General features: G+C 36.1%; 1 protein-coding gene across 8 annotated transcripts in view; it reads right to left on the bottom strand.

Annotated features, from left to right (window-relative positions):
• Window positions 1-17160, bottom strand: part of NCOA3 (nuclear receptor coactivator 3) — a 123843-nt gene that overhangs the window by 30089 nt on the left and 76594 nt on the right. For 5 of the 8 annotated variants that reach the window (XM_081289576.1, XM_081289580.1, XM_081289579.1 and 2 more), the window contains exons 3-6: window positions 10473-10538; window positions 1965-2066; window positions 922-1094; window positions 172-272 (exon numbers count right to left, since the gene is read on the bottom strand). In XM_081289576.1, coding sequence (XP_081145702.1) covers window positions 172-272; window positions 922-1094; window positions 1965-2047 — 357 coding nt within the window. In that variant the 5' untranslated portion in view covers window positions 2048-2066; window positions 10473-10538. Of the gene's footprint in view, window positions 1-171; window positions 273-911; window positions 1095-1279; window positions 1371-1964; window positions 2067-10472; window positions 10539-17160 lie in introns of those variants that run through there. The other 3 variants (XM_081289582.1, XM_081289578.1, XM_081289583.1) reach the window with 3 other exon arrangements.

The following is a 17160-nucleotide window of genomic DNA, read 5'->3' as shown; positions in this document are numbered from 1 at the left end:
AGGACCTCCTGAGCTATGTTACACTGTAATTTTTACTATTATATTCTGAACATTGATTTATGTTCTCACAGAAAGAAATGTTTTCTACATGTTCTCATTTCCTAACCAAAATTTTCTTTTTATCTTTTTTACTTTATGTTATAACCAAAGTGCAATATATTTTATATTTACCTGAAGTAAAAGTGGTCCTAAAGAGTCTTTATCAATAACACCTTGTCCTGTAGAAGACACATCCGCTTTCTGAACATCATCATCACTAGAAATAGCTTTTCCTGGAAAGACAAAAGGCAGCACTATGCATAGCACAGATATCAGCTGTAGATTAAATATACCTTCAAACGGTTCTCAGAAAACACACGCGCGTGCACACACAGGCATGTCCACATTTTTTATATATATTATATATACAGAATATTTCCTGATAAGAAAATGCCACAATTTAAAATATTAAACTTCATATTTACTCAGGAAAGCAGAAGATACCTAAATTTTCTTCCACTAGTACTAGCCGTTGGCTTCCTGAAATGACGTTAACTCTTTTTTTAATTAGTTGTAGATGGACACAATACCTTTATTTATTTTTGTGTGGTGCTGAGGATCAAACCTAGTGCCTTACTCATGCTAGGCGACTGCTCTACCCCTGAGCCACAACCCAAACCCCCATGCAGTTAACTTTTAACAGCGACACTGGCCTTCCAATTCTCTGTTAACTATTTCCTTAAAAAAGCTTTTGTCCATTATCGTGCTCTCTAGCCTCAATCATTTGTAGTGCCCCCCCTAAAAAAGGAGCAACACAGCAAATACAGGGGCTGGGGCTTGCAAAAAGCCCTGGGTTCTGTCCTCTGAACCCACCCATACACAAAAATCAACACAGCACAAACTCCTTCCAAAGACTTTAGAGTTTTTCTTACTTTGTATTACCTTGCTCTTTTATTTGACGTATCTGTCTTACTGTTTCCTTTAAAATTGCACATTTATCTGGTTTGACGTTGAAATTGTCAATATCACTAAGATTTGCAGATATCAGTTCAGCCAATTCTTCAATATATTTACTCTCCTGCTCTCGTCTCCATTTTTCACCACTGCAGGTAAGACTAACAAGAGAGGAGAAAAGCCATGTCACACCTGCCACAAGAGCTATAAGCAGAGACAACCCCCACACACCATTACTTTCATGTGTAAAGGAACTAAACTCGGCCAACAGGAACTATGAAAACATTGTTAATGGAGAAGTAGCACAACACAGTAGAATTTCATGCAAAGCTAAATTCAATTGCACCTTTTTATTAGCCAGGTGGCCTTGGGAAGAGCAAGCCTCAGTTCCCTCACCTGGAAGGCAGGAACAATCTTTACCTTGTAGAGGTAAACAACTAACAAATAATAACAAAAAACAGGCACTTATTATTAATGATGATGAAGCTTTATGAATTACAGATTTTTTTATTTTTTTCAACTATTACTTTAAAGTTAACATTAGCTTTGGCAAATATTTTAAAAATCACAGAGCAGTACTACACAGATTACAGCATTTTAGTTCTGATTTTGTTAAGCTTCTAATTTCATTCAGGAAAAAGAAAGTAATGTAACCTTTAAATGCCAAAACATGAAACTTACAACATATTCTTAAAGGATACCAAAGATTCTTACTTATAATACAGTCACCTATTCCTAACTCCTATACCGTCCATCCAGAAATTCTTTTTAAAGTAACAGACTATTAAAATAATATTCTGCCTTCTGTCTGAATCAGTGATTCCTGATGTGAATCTTTGATTCTTTCATATCATAAAGATGTCCACCTCGTCTTCACTGCACTTGATATAAAGCAAAATCACATTTAAGAAAAAAATTTTAATCTAATGAGAGAATGTAAATAACAAAGTTGAAATGGTATCCTTAAACTAAACAAAACAGAGGGGAGAAGGGAAGGGCTGTGGGGAAACATCTGGAAATAAATCACCTACCCCTGTCCTGGAGTATCACATGGCAATTTGCGTTTTCGTGAGTCACTGGCCAGTGGATCCAAATTTTCTCCTAACCCACTCATCCTGATTATACATTAGTGACTAAGAAAGAATGACGACAGATAAAAGCATTATAAAATATCCATTTCTCCATGAAAATGTCATTATAATTGCATGCTATAATTCAGAAATACTTTCTCAATATTCTTTATCATAAATCAGTATAATTAAAAACCTCAAAATTCATCTTTCACATTAATTATGCAGAACATCCGATCTCAAGAAATAAATGTTTCAGGCCCTGTTTAAAATGTGCATATTAAATACTTCAGAGTATAAGGCATTTTATTCATATTTAGTAACACAAGACTGCCAACCCTAATATTGATAAAATTCTGTATTTTATTTATACCCCAGTGGAAAGCACAAATAGTTCTTATCTTGTGATTTGATAAGAACTCTTCAAATGACAAACCTAAATTATTCAGCCTATTTTGGCATTTTTCCTTCAAATCATTTCATTAATATTTATCATCTAATATGTTTTTCTTCTATTAAATTAGAATAAGCCTGGACTATATAAACAACATTGTAAAACTCCCCTACATTCTGCTTAGAAAGAAGTAGGAAAACAGTAAAACCATGGGGCGGGGGAAATGTTTTGACACTAAACCACACAGTAACAATTATTTTAATACTGACTGACTGAAAACTCTACTAAAACATATTTTTCTAAGATAAAGATAAAAAGTATTTTATTGAAAAAGAACAATGAATTTTTAACACTCAAAAAATTCAAGATATATACTAAGTCTTCATTTACTAAGAATTTCATGTATACTAAACTCATTTATAATAGGATAAGCACTGTTCTTTAATTCCAAGTCCTCAAGTGCAGGGTGCACACCTGGTACCTCAGGAGGCTGAGGCAGAGAAACACAAATTTCATATCAGCCTCAATGACTTAGACTATCTCAAAATAAAAAAGACTAGGGATGTACCTCAATACCTAGGTTCAATTTTAGGTTTAAAAAAAAAAAAGAATTCCATGTCACCAATAAAGTTCAAACCTTCTAATTTTTTTTTTTTTTTTTTTTAATGTTAGGATGTATCTGGCATTCAGTTGGGTCCACAAGACATATCCTGACTGACATGCACGTCCACTAGGTGGCAAAATACTACCAGAAAAGAAGACAAAAAATGCAGGAAAAAGATGCCAATCAAACCTAAAATACGTAGCTTTAAAAACAACCCTAATCACGATTACTCAGGAATTCTAGACTATAGCATTATTTTACATATTCACTTTGTATAAATTAAATATAGACTAAATTCCACACTCTAATTTTGGTAGTAAAATGTAAAAGCTGACAAGTATTTTAAAGATATGCTGGGGTGTTTTTTCTCCCTGACATAAATCTAAGTCGAGAAATAAAATAACCTTAATTAATCATATTCCCCCCAAAAAATGTGGCTCAATATGATTTTTAAAGCATACTCGGAACACACAATCTCAGGAGTACTGTATTTCCAAAACTATCAATGTCAAAATAAAAGGTCATTGTCACAAAAAGATACTCTATATAAACTATCCAGATTAAAAGAATCTAAAGAGAAACGACCATTAAATATAATATTTGATTCTAGAATGGATCCTGTACTGTAGGGAAAAAATTCTAAAATATACATAACTGAGTTAATTGACAAATTACAATGTGGACAATAAATAAAGGTATTCTATCAATATTAAATTTACTGATGTTGACATATGAACTATGGTTATTGAAGAGTATCAATATTCTTATATTTAGGCTCAAGAGGCCGTTATGTATGCAAATGGCCTTCAGGTGGTGGAGGAGGTATTATAAGTAAAAACCAGGAAGGGGAAGAAGGAGTGGAAGGGATTAAAGCGAAAAATTGGCACTGGGTCAATCTTGGAAGTAGGGGAGAGAAATTACAAAGCCATTGCATTTTTCTTTTCCTTGTAACTTTGTTACTGGGAAATAAGCAAAATTGAAAGCAAAAGTTTTAAAGTATGTTCAGGTTTGATTTTCTACTTTTCATATTTAAAAAGAGTAGTGATTCATAAGTACAAAAATAGATTGATCTAGCTACATATCAATTGGGTTTTCATCTGGGTCATTCAAAAGTTATCTTTAAATTGAATGGCAAACCATCCAATGAGTAATAACATCTCTATTTTAAAATACAATTTAGACTACATTCTATACAGTATTTTCCTACTCTGGTGACAAACATAAGCTAAATCTCAAAAACTGAGTGGAAAAAACTATTCAGTGATCAGTAACATTAACTTGAAAACTAATCTATATTTTCAATATTATGCCTTATACTTTGCTATGAAATATAAGCTGAATCCTCATTATAGTGTAATGTGCCTAGCAAAAAATAAGTGTTCAATGAGTGCATTGAATAAATACTGAATAAACATTCAACCTACCATATTTCAGAATTTCTTTCACTTTGATCTTAAAATCATTCAATGCAATCCTATTACTTTAAACTTAATTTTCAATAGAGAATTTACACCAGGATAATCTCAATATGGAATTATCATATTATCAGTCAAAACCAGAAATGTACATGTCATTGGTGCTAAGTCAATGTTTAAATGCATATTGAGAAACCTAGAAATGTCTACTATGTCTGTACATACAAAAGGCTCTTTCTCTTAACCTTGGCAGATAAACAAACAAGCTACAAGGTACACATAACCCTGTGCAGTCTCTGTGCTACCAACTTATTCTCACCGAGTTCAACAGCACCTAGGAACACAGGTAAGGTGCTAACACAAAATCCTGGTAAAACATGGTAAAGATGTATATCCAAACATGGACAGTATAATTATTTAAGACACATTATATTTCTCCTATTTCATTCTTTTAGGAACAGATTTGACAAGTTTTTTAAGACATGGACAAATCTTGGTACGTTCAGCGTTCAGTTATATAGAACCACAATGTCCAAGAGGAAATGACACACTACTGTACAGCAAAATTCAAAGTAGAGCAAATCTCCAAAATCATTAAACTAAAGAAAATGGCCAACATGAGAAAGTATTTCTTCCCTCCCCCCCAAAAAAATAATAATAATTTTAATATATTCAATAACTAATTCCAGAGGACAAATGACTGGCACTTTTATGTCCAGTTCTCTACTTGATCTTAGTTATAAACAAACAAAAATTATAAATAAGCATTTGTTTTACTTGCCAGGCATGTCTGCTTCTAAGAGAGTACACCTTCTAACTTGATAGAGAATCCTTTTTTAAAGTAAAAAGGTAAGCGCCCAGCATACAAACACTAAGTCTCATCCATTTTCAGTCAGTAGTCAAGAAAGGAATGACAGAGAGGGCGTAGCATGTCCCAGAACCCTGAAGTTCTAAAGGTTAATAATTGCAGATCGTAACCAGATAGCTTACATTCTTATTTTACATCTTAAATTAGTTTGGAGGATATATGAAATTGGAACACTCCATCTTCAAAGGAGAAATAATATAACACAAGAATTTCACAGCATACTTGATTATAAGACTAGACTTTCAACAGGGCATGAAGGTGTATGCCTAGAATCCCAGCGATTTGGGGGACTGAGGCAGGAGGAACACAAGTACAAGGCCAGTTTGGCAACTTACCGAGATTCTGTCTCAAAAATTAAAAAGGTCAGAGTGCAGCTCAATGGAACAGCACCTGCCTAGCATGTGTGAGGCCCTATGTTCAACCCCAGTATCACAGAGAGAAAAAAAGATTAAGGCTTACACAGTTGAACAGAAATAATACAACATAGACATGCCTGTGTAATATACATAAATATTATTTTGAAGTTTACAATGAAGAGATTCCCCCAATATACTGTTAAAATGGAAAGTTGCCACTAATGCACTTCCAGATAGACCACAATCAAATCACAAAGATCTTTTAAGCCCTTGACTCTACAGTATAGAAAAGAACTAGAACTTTTCATTGAATCAGAATCAAAAACAAACTCAGTCTTTCAATGTGAACAGATCCTTAAGCCATTCTCACCACTATTTTGTCTGAAACACTTCTACTGAAGAGTCCTGTGCTATACTAATCAAGTGCACTAATGCAACAATACACACTTGAAGCTAGGATTACATTTAAGATATTTTATGTAATTACTTTAAATATAGAATAGTAATTTAGAGTATCTTTCAATGCTATAAAAATTCAATCTCATCTGTTTTCTATATTATTCAAAAAAACCAGAAGCATATCCATGATAAAATTTAAAATGACTAAGAATCTTCAACTAGGTAGAATTCTTCACTAGTCAGATGGACAGTAAGTACTCCTTATCCAAAAGAAAAAGATCTTCATCAACAATACCAATGTCCACTCTGAATTTTTTACTCTGAGTAAAAAGTTATTTTGGGAACCTAAGAAAAGTGATGCAGCACCAAAAGAGGAAGAGATGGGCTATCCAGTAAATCCAAATTGGCAAAGAGACCAACTAAATATTATGCTTTTCCTAAGTTAATAAAAAGAAGGAAGGCGATCATTTCTGTGGCATCATGGTGTTAAGCATCTCACATGATAACATATGCCTTGGAGGGCCATTATGAGTAACATTCAGTAATGTTACTCACAATGGCTTTCCAAGGCATATGTTACCATTCTATTTTACAGAGAAGGAAATAGCTAAATAACTTTTCACAAGATCCCACAGGGATGTTGGATGGCAGAGCTAGGACTGCAGTATTTTTTTCAGACTTGTTTTTTGTCTTTGCAGGTATGGGAACTGACTCAGGGCCTTGTTCTTCTATACAAGGGCCCTACTATTGACCTACAGATATCCCCAATCCTTTTATCAGACTTCATTACCAACAAAATGTTAATCAAATGTTTCTGGGGCATTTTATTCCCCACCACTTATTTACTTATACTACTGAATCATACTGTCTCTAACCAGTTTGCCACAAATTTCTTAGCTCGTCAATAAGAACATTGAAAAACTATAACATGCACAATTTAGGGACATGCAGCATAAGGGTCAGAGGCCAGCTCAGCAGTCACTAATGCTGCTATTCTCTCCATCCCCTTAACCTAACCCTAATCATTGCTCCCCAAGTCACTGGGTAAACTGAGCTCTGTGGTAGTCTAACATTATCCACAACCCCTATTTCTATTTGAAATGAACAGTCAGTGGCTACACAAGAAAATTTGAGATCAGACAAGCAAAAACTATAACCAAAAATAACCTGTCAAGTATTGTTGTTCTGGGTTTGTAAAATTAAATGCTGGGGCCAAGAACTGTTGATTATTCCATGAGTAATTTAGTTTATCCATCGGGTTTGCCTGTCTGGCTTATATAAGGTATGATTAAGTACACTAATTGGGGAGAGTTTCTGGGTGTCTCCTGAGAATCACAGTAACTTAAGGAAAGAAATTCCCAAACAACAGCTGTGGATTTGAATTGATTTACTGAAAACTGCTTGAAATGCTATGAAAAGTGTGAGAATGCTCAAGTCAATTGGGGGGGGGGGGGGGCAGGGAGCACTCCTGGGAAGAATTTGAGACATTCATTCATTCATAAAGACTCTACCCAAAATTCAAGTTTCTAATTGGCACTCCTTCTCAGACAATTCAATAGGCAACACTAGGTAATCTAAGGGCTTAATCCTGCAAGATTATTTCTTCCAAAATATCAAATGTGGATTTTTCTTCCCAGTCTGTTGACCATACTAAAAAATGTTTACAGTTCCAAGAAAACTGGCACTGTGAAGGGAAGGACCAAAGATAAATATAACCCATTACATGCTTAAGGGGCAGAGGGAAACAAGAAGGACACAAATCCATAAACATGGAGCCATTATGCAAGCTTCCTCATCAATTGGATGATATGTTCAAAGAAGCTCCTTTTAACCATGGTAAGAAGGATAAAAGTCATGAAGAGACAGCAGGAGGGTAAAGAGAGGCAAAGTTTCAGATAAAAACAATCTGCAGTTGAGTACGGTGGCGGTGGTGCACACCTGTAATCCTAGCAGTTTGGGAGGCTGAGACAGGAGGATCATGAGTTCAAAGCCAGCCTCAGCAAAAGCAAGGCACTAAGCAACTCAGTGAGACCCTGTCTCTAAATTAAATACAAAATAGGGCTGAGGATGTGGCTCAGTGGGCAAGTGCCCCTGAGTTCAATCCCTGATACAAAAAAAAAAAAAAAAAAAAAAAAATCCTCAGTCAGGGGTGATGGTAAACACCTGTAATCCCACAACCAAGGAAGTTGAAGCAGGAGAATCTCAAAGTTTTAGGCAAGCCTTGGCAATATATCAAGATCCTGTCTCAAAATAAAGAGGATTTGGGATATAAATCAGTGGTAAAGCACTCCTGAGTTCGATCCCTACTACCCCAGAACAACAACAATCTGGCAATATCCTTTGCTTCTATTACTGATAATTTATTATGTTTCTGGAATAAAGTATAAACCACCTAATGAATTAATTTTTCAATTTAATTCCCTCTCAGCTCAAACACTTGCATGCCCAGGGTCAAAGATGAGTGACACCACAAAGTGCTAGAAATCTCAAGCTAGCTGAAAAGAAAACCATATAAACAAATTTGGTACGTGTTAAAATGAAAAAAACCACAGAAAGACAGCCAAGAGAAAACCTACTAATCTACAGCTTTTTAAAAACAGAAAAACTATACACCTGGTGTCTATAATAAACTATCTTTGCAGACACATATACAAGAAAATGGTATAACCTTGGATCCTGGTAATTTCTTTTCCTCTTACCTTTAGTTTATTGCCAACATGTAGGGAAAGGGGCTAGCAAGGAAAATAAAGTAAAATGTCCTATTATTTTTAATATATGAATTAAACTGAAAAGCACCTGAATGTAAATTGACTGTTTAATGCTGTTTATGCCTCTCCTTTTCATTCTTAATCAACAGGCTGACTCCAGTGCTCCTTCACAATTTTGTTCTGGTTTCAACCTGACAAAGTTGAATTCAAACACAAACTCCCCAGAGGCTCTAGTACCAGAAATGGGTATACCAATTAGCCAACGCAGGTGTTAGCTGCAACTGGAAGCTTGTTGCCAGGAGACTTCTCAACCTCCACGTGAGCAACAGAGTTGAAGTTCACAGATATACACTGTGCAGAGGGAGTTAAGCAAGCCAATTCCATCTAAATTGATAATCCTCTCCTGACAGCATACTAACTAGCTGTGTAACTCTTGTTTTAAAGGTTACATTTGACTCTATAATTTAATACACTGAATCTATCTCCCATACAGAACTAAATCTGAGCTTCGTGAGTTTCATTTTCAACATCTTATTGTCAGCTGTACTTCATCCTCATCACCACCATCATTAGTAGCCTCACAAGCCTAAAAGTTTCTAGCAAAGGATGATTACAGAAACATTTCCTACTTTGTAATCTTAAGTCATTAATTTCTTTTTAAACTTCTCCTATACCCCTCTTCTATTTAGAATATCCTGCCTCTAAAATCAAACTCCACTGCCAACTTTGGTGAAACCATCCCTAACTTTTCTGGTTAGAGAAAGTTTTCTCTTTTTTATCCTGATGTTTTTGTGTTTTGTTTGGTTTGTACTGGGATTTGAATTCAGGGGCTTGTACATGCTAACTGAGCTCTGCATCCCCAGTTCTTTTTGACACAGGAATAAGTTGCCCAGGCTGGCTTTGAACTTACAGTCTTCCTGTCCCAGCCTCCCAGGTTGCCACAATTATAGGTATGTGCCACAGCACCCAGGTAGCTTTTATACTTACATTGTAACATTTTAAATACTATACTATTTCTATTCATTTTTCTGTCTCTACTTCCTATACTGTAAGTTCTACCAGTAAAATGCTTTTATATAAGACTCTTGTTTATTGCAAAACTCCTCTTTTTTACTAACACCACTCTGTTGTTCCTTTTTCCACCTCCAGTTTCTCCATTTCCTTCCCATCAGCTGTACTTTTGACCAACTCCTCATCTTCCAAAAATACAGAGAAGGTTTATAGAGGGGAAGTAAGTAAATACTTTGTAGAAAGTTTCTTCTTTCAGAATTGTTATTTTTCACTTAGGTCTTCCCATTCCAAGAATATAGTGGCTTCAAGCTACCTATAAAACTCAATCAAGGGTCTGAATCCTTCAGCTGATTTACTACAATACAATAAAGACGATGAGGCTTTTTTGGGATCAAACTTGAGAAATAAATCTCAATTTCATCGCTTCACTAAAGGTAAACTCTCATCACCTGTAAAAAGCTTACCACTTGTAAAAACTGGGGATAATCATATCTTACATATTCATGTTTACTGGGAGGCTAAGAAGCAACACATAGCAAGCAATTGGTGTAGGGAATACTGTGATTCCCCCCAAAAGTACAGGACACCAAGAACAAAGATGCCCATTCAGCAACATTCATACTACTCTCATTTGAAGAACAAATAGCTACAAATATCCCAATTGAAAAGACTCAGACAGGGCTGGGGATGTGGCTCAAGCGGTAGCGCGCTCACCTGGCATGCGTGCGGCCCAGGTTCGATCCTCAGCACCACACACAAAGATGTTGTGTCCGCCGAAAACTAAAAAAATAAATAAATTTTTTTAAACATTTTTTTAAAAAAGAAAGAAAGAAAAGACTCAGACAAATAACAAAGTAACCAGAACTATTCAGGCTATCTTCAACTTACAAATAGCTAACCAGAATTCAAAACATTTTCTCACTGAAATAGTGTGGTGAATGGCAGATAGGAGCTACCATGTTGTTTTCATACAACCATGAAAACAGAATAAATCAAAAATATTAAGTATGTGTTCTTACGATAAATAGGTATAATTAAAGAATAAACAGGCATATTTTAGAGGATTCTGAAAAGACTCTCCAGGTACCCCAGATACAGTACACAGTGTGGGGTTTTGGTGGCTTGCTCATTTTAAGGATCTCTTTTTACCTCTGAATTTATGTTTTAACTTTTCTTTGACAGACATAAATATCACTATATTATTTATACCTAAGGTTGTTCCTCTGAACCATAATAAAAACATAAGTAGCAAAGAGAGAAATAAAACAAAAATCTAAGATTTTAGCCCCATTAAGGTAAGTTCAAAGGGCTGGATAAAGAGAAGCAGTGGGAATGTGAGCAGGATATTAGCACAAAGCAGAAATAAAATCTGATATAAATTCAATTAATAAGCAATAAAGGTAAAACTGATGATATACCACATGCCCCAGTGTCTTCTAATCAGTTTTTTAATGTGCCTCACAGAAGACAACACGGGGGTGGTGGGGTGGGGAGGGGAGTTAGAACTGAAGAGTTATGTTAGCCACCTGGTAACCTAACAGTCGGGAACAGCAAAGCTGATACAGTAGATGGCACTAGGAAAATAAGAAAGGTAAATGGTAACAACAGGGAACTAATCAAAGGCAAAGGCAGAACCTGTAGAGAAAAGAACAAAGTAGAACACACTTCACCCTGCATTATAAAGTTGTCCCTGTCCACCAACATCCAAAAATATAAAGAAACTATGTGGGTTTACCTGTGATACTGACATTATAATTAACAATGTGGAGATTTAACTGATAAAACACTGAGTTACTTTTCAATGATAAAGTACTGAAGGTGGGAAAGGGAATAAGATGTATCATGGAAAAGTACATTTTGGGTAAACTTCCTCCTCTATAAAAGCAAAGCGGTTAGGGATTGAGATTTCCAACTCCAGCAACAGGACTCAAGGAATTTGACTCATAAGATTTCCTGAATAGGTCATCATCTTTACCTCTGACTGTGGCCTCGTCCTTTTCTTCCCCTGTGACCTCACAACTTATTGTTCAATGATTATAATTCCACTAGTACTTTAAATAACTTCAACAGAACCATGGGGGAGGGGGGCGTTTACAGGGGATTGAACTCAGGGGCACTTGACCACTGAGCCACATCTCCAAACCTATTTTGTATTTTATTTGAAGACAGAGTATCACTGAGTTGCTTAGTGCCTCGCTTTTTGCTGAGGCTAGCTTTGCACTCCCAATCCTCCTGCCTCAGCCTTCCAAGCCGCTGGAATTATAGGCATGCACCACCACACCCGGGCAGAACCATTCTTTTAAAACAAGGTTTCCATATCCCTAGAAGATACATGCTAGTAACAGAATTTACCTTTTCACATAAGTCTCTAAGACTACAGATAACAATAAGGTACAATTCATTTCAAAAAGCTATAAGGATGGGCTGGGGCTGTAGCTCAGTGGTAGAGCTCCTGCCTCGCACTTGTGAGGCACTGGGTTTGATCCTCAGTATGAATGAATGAATGAATGAATGAATGAATGAATGGTGGCTATCTACAACTAAAAAAAAAATACTTTAAAAAAAAAAGCTAAAGAATTTCAAATGACTTTACTCTCAAGTAAGAGCCAGACATTGTGGTACACACCTATAATCCCAACTACTAAAGAGACTGAGGCAAGAGGATTTCAAGTTCGAGGCCAGCCTGGGCAACGGGGGGGGGGGGGGGGGGGGGCAGGGTTTGTAGGGTGGTGAGAGAGAGAAAGGAGACAGGTATATCTGACCCGATTTAAACTCTATGCAATATACAGAAACATCTTGTTACCCCACTATTAGGGATAATTTTTGTTTCCATGTACCAGTAAAAATTTTTAATTAAAAAGTAAGCCAAGCCTGGAAGACCACACCTGTAGTTTCTGCTACTTGGGAGACAGGCAGGAGTTCACAAGTTCAAGGCCAGGCTGGGCAACATGGTGCGATTTAGTCTCAAAAAGGGCCAGGATGTAGCTCAGTGGCAGAGAACTTTCCTAGCATGTGTAATGCCCTGGGTTCATCCCTAGCACTACACAAATAACTAAATAGATGAATGAATAAATAAATTTCTAAAATCATTATCCATCTCAGGATGACAACAACAAATAATCCATGAGAGCATATATAACAAAAAGAAAACGTTTGTTGTATCATTTATTTGTTGAAGGGTGAGGTAGAGTTGGTAGAAAAGTTAAAAGTTATCAGAACTTAAGTTCAACAACCTCACCCAGTTATTTCTATATACTGTGTGGAGCTAAAAATCTGTATCTCTAAGGTCACGATAATTTTAGGTAAGAAAAAATAAACAATACTGAAGAATAGCATGAAAGGCACATTACTCAACTTCTGTGAAGTCATGCAGAACTGGTTAAAACCAAAACCTACTTCAGCAAATATCTTAAGAGTGGTCTTCAACACTCTTCAACATATTTGGGTATTATCCACATAAACAAAGGAAAAAGCATTCCCCATTTTATGTGTCTGTAATGTTGATCATAACAGACAAAAGCTTTTTGCTTTCAAGGAGCTAATGACCCAGTCAGTGTCAGGGATCAAACTAGTTAGTGCGTAATCACATACTATATTATGTACTACCAAAAGAGATTAATAAAAAGCAGTAGCTGATCTATGATTCAAAGGCAGGAACAACAGCCAGGCTTGGTCATGCATGTATACAGTCCCAGCTACTCAGGAGGTTGAGGTGAGAGGATCACAGACCATGTCTCAAGAAAGCAAAAGCACTACATCTTTTAGTAGTAAACTGCAGATTTACATCAGAGATTAAGGAATTTGAACAGCTAAGTAACAGCCTTATACAGCTGTTCAAACTCCTTAATCTCTGATGTAAATCTGCAACTTACTACTAAAAGATAAAGTGTAAGGTTGATGACAACTAAATTGTCCTTGAAATTGGCCAGACCTCATTGGTTAGCTCAGGCCTCCTTCATGTTTCAGCAAAACAGAACAGAAGCAGCTGAAACAGAAACTGGGCTGTGCTGCTGCACAGACAGAGCAAGGTAAAAGATTTAATTCAAATACTTCAAGCATTGCAGCCAAATTCACTACATCAGTGTGCTCAACTTTTTGTCTTGGGATTTCTTTATCTCTTAAAATCTGGGAGTCCTGGGGCTGGGGCTGTAGCTCAGTGGTAGAGCACTTGCCTATCGAATGTGAGGCACTGGGTTTGATCCTCCGCATCACATAAAAATAGACAGGCAGATAGACAGATGTATTATGTCCATCTACAACTAAAAATATATTTTTTAAAAAACTGGGAGTCCTAAGGAGTTATATCTACCAATATTTACCATATTTGAAATTAAAACTTAGAAACATTTGAAATATTAATTTTTAAAGCCTATTACATACCAACAGTTTTTGTGAAAAACAATTTTTCTGAAACCAAAAAATTCGAGGAATGGCACCGTTTTAAATTTTTGCCCAGCATATGCCTCTATTAACAGAAGACATTTATTGTTTCAATGTTATTATGAATAAAGCTATGAAGAAAATTCACCCTCACACAGACATGCTAGTTAAAGGAAAGAATATTTTAATAGCCTTTCACAAATAATTATGAATATTTTCCCTTAATATTACACTAAAACTTCACACATGGTAGTTTTCTGTCTGTTTTGAGGTAGTGGGTAGTTTTGTTTGTTTATTTGGGCAGTATTGGGGATTGGACCCAGGGCTTTGTACATGCTATGTAAGCGCACTACCAAGAAGCTATATCCCCAGCCTGTGTTTAAGACTGGGAGGTCACTAGTCTTGAACCTACAATCCTCCTGCCTCAGCTTCCTGAGTAGCTGGGATTATAGGCATTGCCCCTGCACCCAAGCAAGCAGTGATTTCTTAAAGGTTAACCAAGTAGGAAAAGAAAAACATTTCCCTCTATCCTAAATTCTTAGCTAGAAAAGATCACTGTAAGAAAAGACAGATCAATAAAAGAAAACAAACCAAGTTCTTAACATGCAAACCCGATGCATACATGGGAGACACCCAGAGGGGAAAAAAATCTTTTTTAAAGGGTCATTGAGAATTGGAGTGAAAGAAAGAAAGAAGGTATGAGGGGGAAATAGCTATGGGAAGGCAACCAGGGAAAAACATAGTCAACACTAGTTACGGCCTGTTAAGTCAGTGCCTTCTCCATTGATAACTTCGGTGATTTAGTCATCCTGCTCTTCCTGGTCTTGAGGGAGAAGTTCTTACAAAAGGAGTTCTAATAGGGTAAGTGCCTCATTTCAGAGCTTTTCCTGGATTGTATCTCAAAATAATCCTTTTTTTAACATTTATTTATTTTTAGTTTTCAGCAGACACAACATCTTTGTTTGTATGTGATGCTGAGGATGGAACCCGGGCTGCACGCATGGCTTGAGCCACATCCCCAGCCCCCAGATGTTTTCCTTAAGTGACAGGTTCACCTCAACTTTAAGACATAGTCGGCCAAACACCTAACTTTGAGAGGAAAAAAAAAAGCTGTCATTCTTTCTAGTATAACTATATTCCATGAAAAATGTGGTTAGTTCAACTCACAACAACTGCCCAAGTGCTCTTCATCAAGACAATAATCAACTTCAGCAGGCAGACGTACTTTGTGCACATTTCCCATTCATAACAAAATATTTTTTAAAAAAATAGTACTCAAGGGTCAAAATTTAAAAGAAATGAACAAATTTTGCTACTTCATCAAAAACAATTTTTTAAAACATTTTTAAGTTATAGATGGACACAATACCTTTATTTTGTTTATTTTTAGGTGGTACTGGGGATCAAATGCAGTGCCTCCCATGTACAAGGCAAGCACTCTGCCAATGAGCCACAAAACTCACCCCACCCCACCCCCCACCCCCATCAAAGACAATTCTTAATTGTGAAGTTGTGCATGGCAATAAAGGAGTTACATACTAGTAGAGTCTGGTGCTACCATTCAGTAGCAATCAGGGTAGTGACCCTGATTCATGCTAAGGTGCCAGCAGCTTTATGCATCATTGTTTGCAGCTCCAATGTAAACATCAACAGTATAAAAATGGGAAATAACATATTAGTATTACTATGAAACCAGTTTTAACCATGTGAACTCCCAAACAGGTTCTCAGGGACTCCCAGGAATCCCAGAACTACACTTTGAGAACCATTGTACTAGACAGATTTAAGATTGGGGTTGAGAGGTTGAAACTAGTGTTTTCTCCCAAGTTCCTCTACATGTCCATTTAATAACTATTTTAGTGTGTAATCTCTGCAGGCCTATATATACCCAAGCCACATGAGACCAAAAGAACATGGGGTTTCTCAATAAAATGACACAGTGAATTAATACTTTCAACCAACAACACCCTCACACCTTGCTCTGAATATAATAATCACAAAATGTGCATATTTTATTAACTTAGAAGACACCGATAGTCCAAAGACATGTCATATTTGAGCATAAGACACAAAGCAAACCCTAAAGCAATGAATTGGTCAACTCTCTGAACCCAATGAGCTTCAGGACCAGAGACAAGCAAAGGTGGTCAGGAAATCAAATCATGCACAAAATAACAGAACCAAAAGCAATGCTTAAAAAAAAAAAAAGGCTCATAGACAGAAATCAAAATAGAAAACAGAAAGCACAAAGGTAATAAATATGGAGGCAAAAGTGGCAGAAAGGAAAAGTTAACTTCCCACTGAAAATGAAAACCATCAACTAGAATTCCAAGGTGTATTTAAAAACTAAACTAAAAAAAGACAGCCAAGGCAAGAAAGTCATCAATATGAGAAAACAAATTTAATACTCAATAAAATAAAATCTTCAAGTGAGTTTTAAAATAAATGTTCTTGATCCTTAATGAGAAAAAAAACTGATGAACATTGAAAAATAAAAATAAAAAGTGAATGCAGAAAATTTTGTAAATTTACATAAATGATAAATAATAGCTGGGTGCAGAGATGCACATCTATAATCCCAACTACTTGGGAGGCTAAGCCAGCATTGCAAGTTTAAGGCAAGGCTGGGCAAGTTAGCAAAACCCAGTCCCAAAATTAAAATAAAATTTTTAAAAATGGCTGGGGATGTGCTCAGAGATAGAGCATTTATCTAACATGTAGGAAAACCTGGGTTCAATCTCTGGTATCCAAAAAACAAAAGATAGTGCACTTCCCATATGATCAACTCTGGATAGATTTGATTTGCATGGGATATTTGTTTGAAACCAAAACTTTCTATAATAAAGTTAATTCCAGGCAAAATGAAAACACACACACACACACAATTAGTGAATCAGCTAAGAAAATTGATCAAACAAACGAAGCATGAGGGGGAAATTTCAAAGACAGATTTCAGAAATAATTTGCGCTCCGGCATGATCTTACCAAATTTACATTTCTGAACTTCAATTTCTTAAAATGG

This window comes from Spermophilus citellus (assembly GCF_964194105.1).
Source record: "Spermophilus citellus genome assembly, chromosome: 4".
NCBI classification, from domain to species: domain Eukaryota; kingdom Metazoa; phylum Chordata; class Mammalia; order Rodentia; family Sciuridae; genus Spermophilus; species Spermophilus citellus.
Note: the sequence above shows the minus strand (reverse complement) of the source record. Positions and strands in the feature narration are given on the sequence as shown.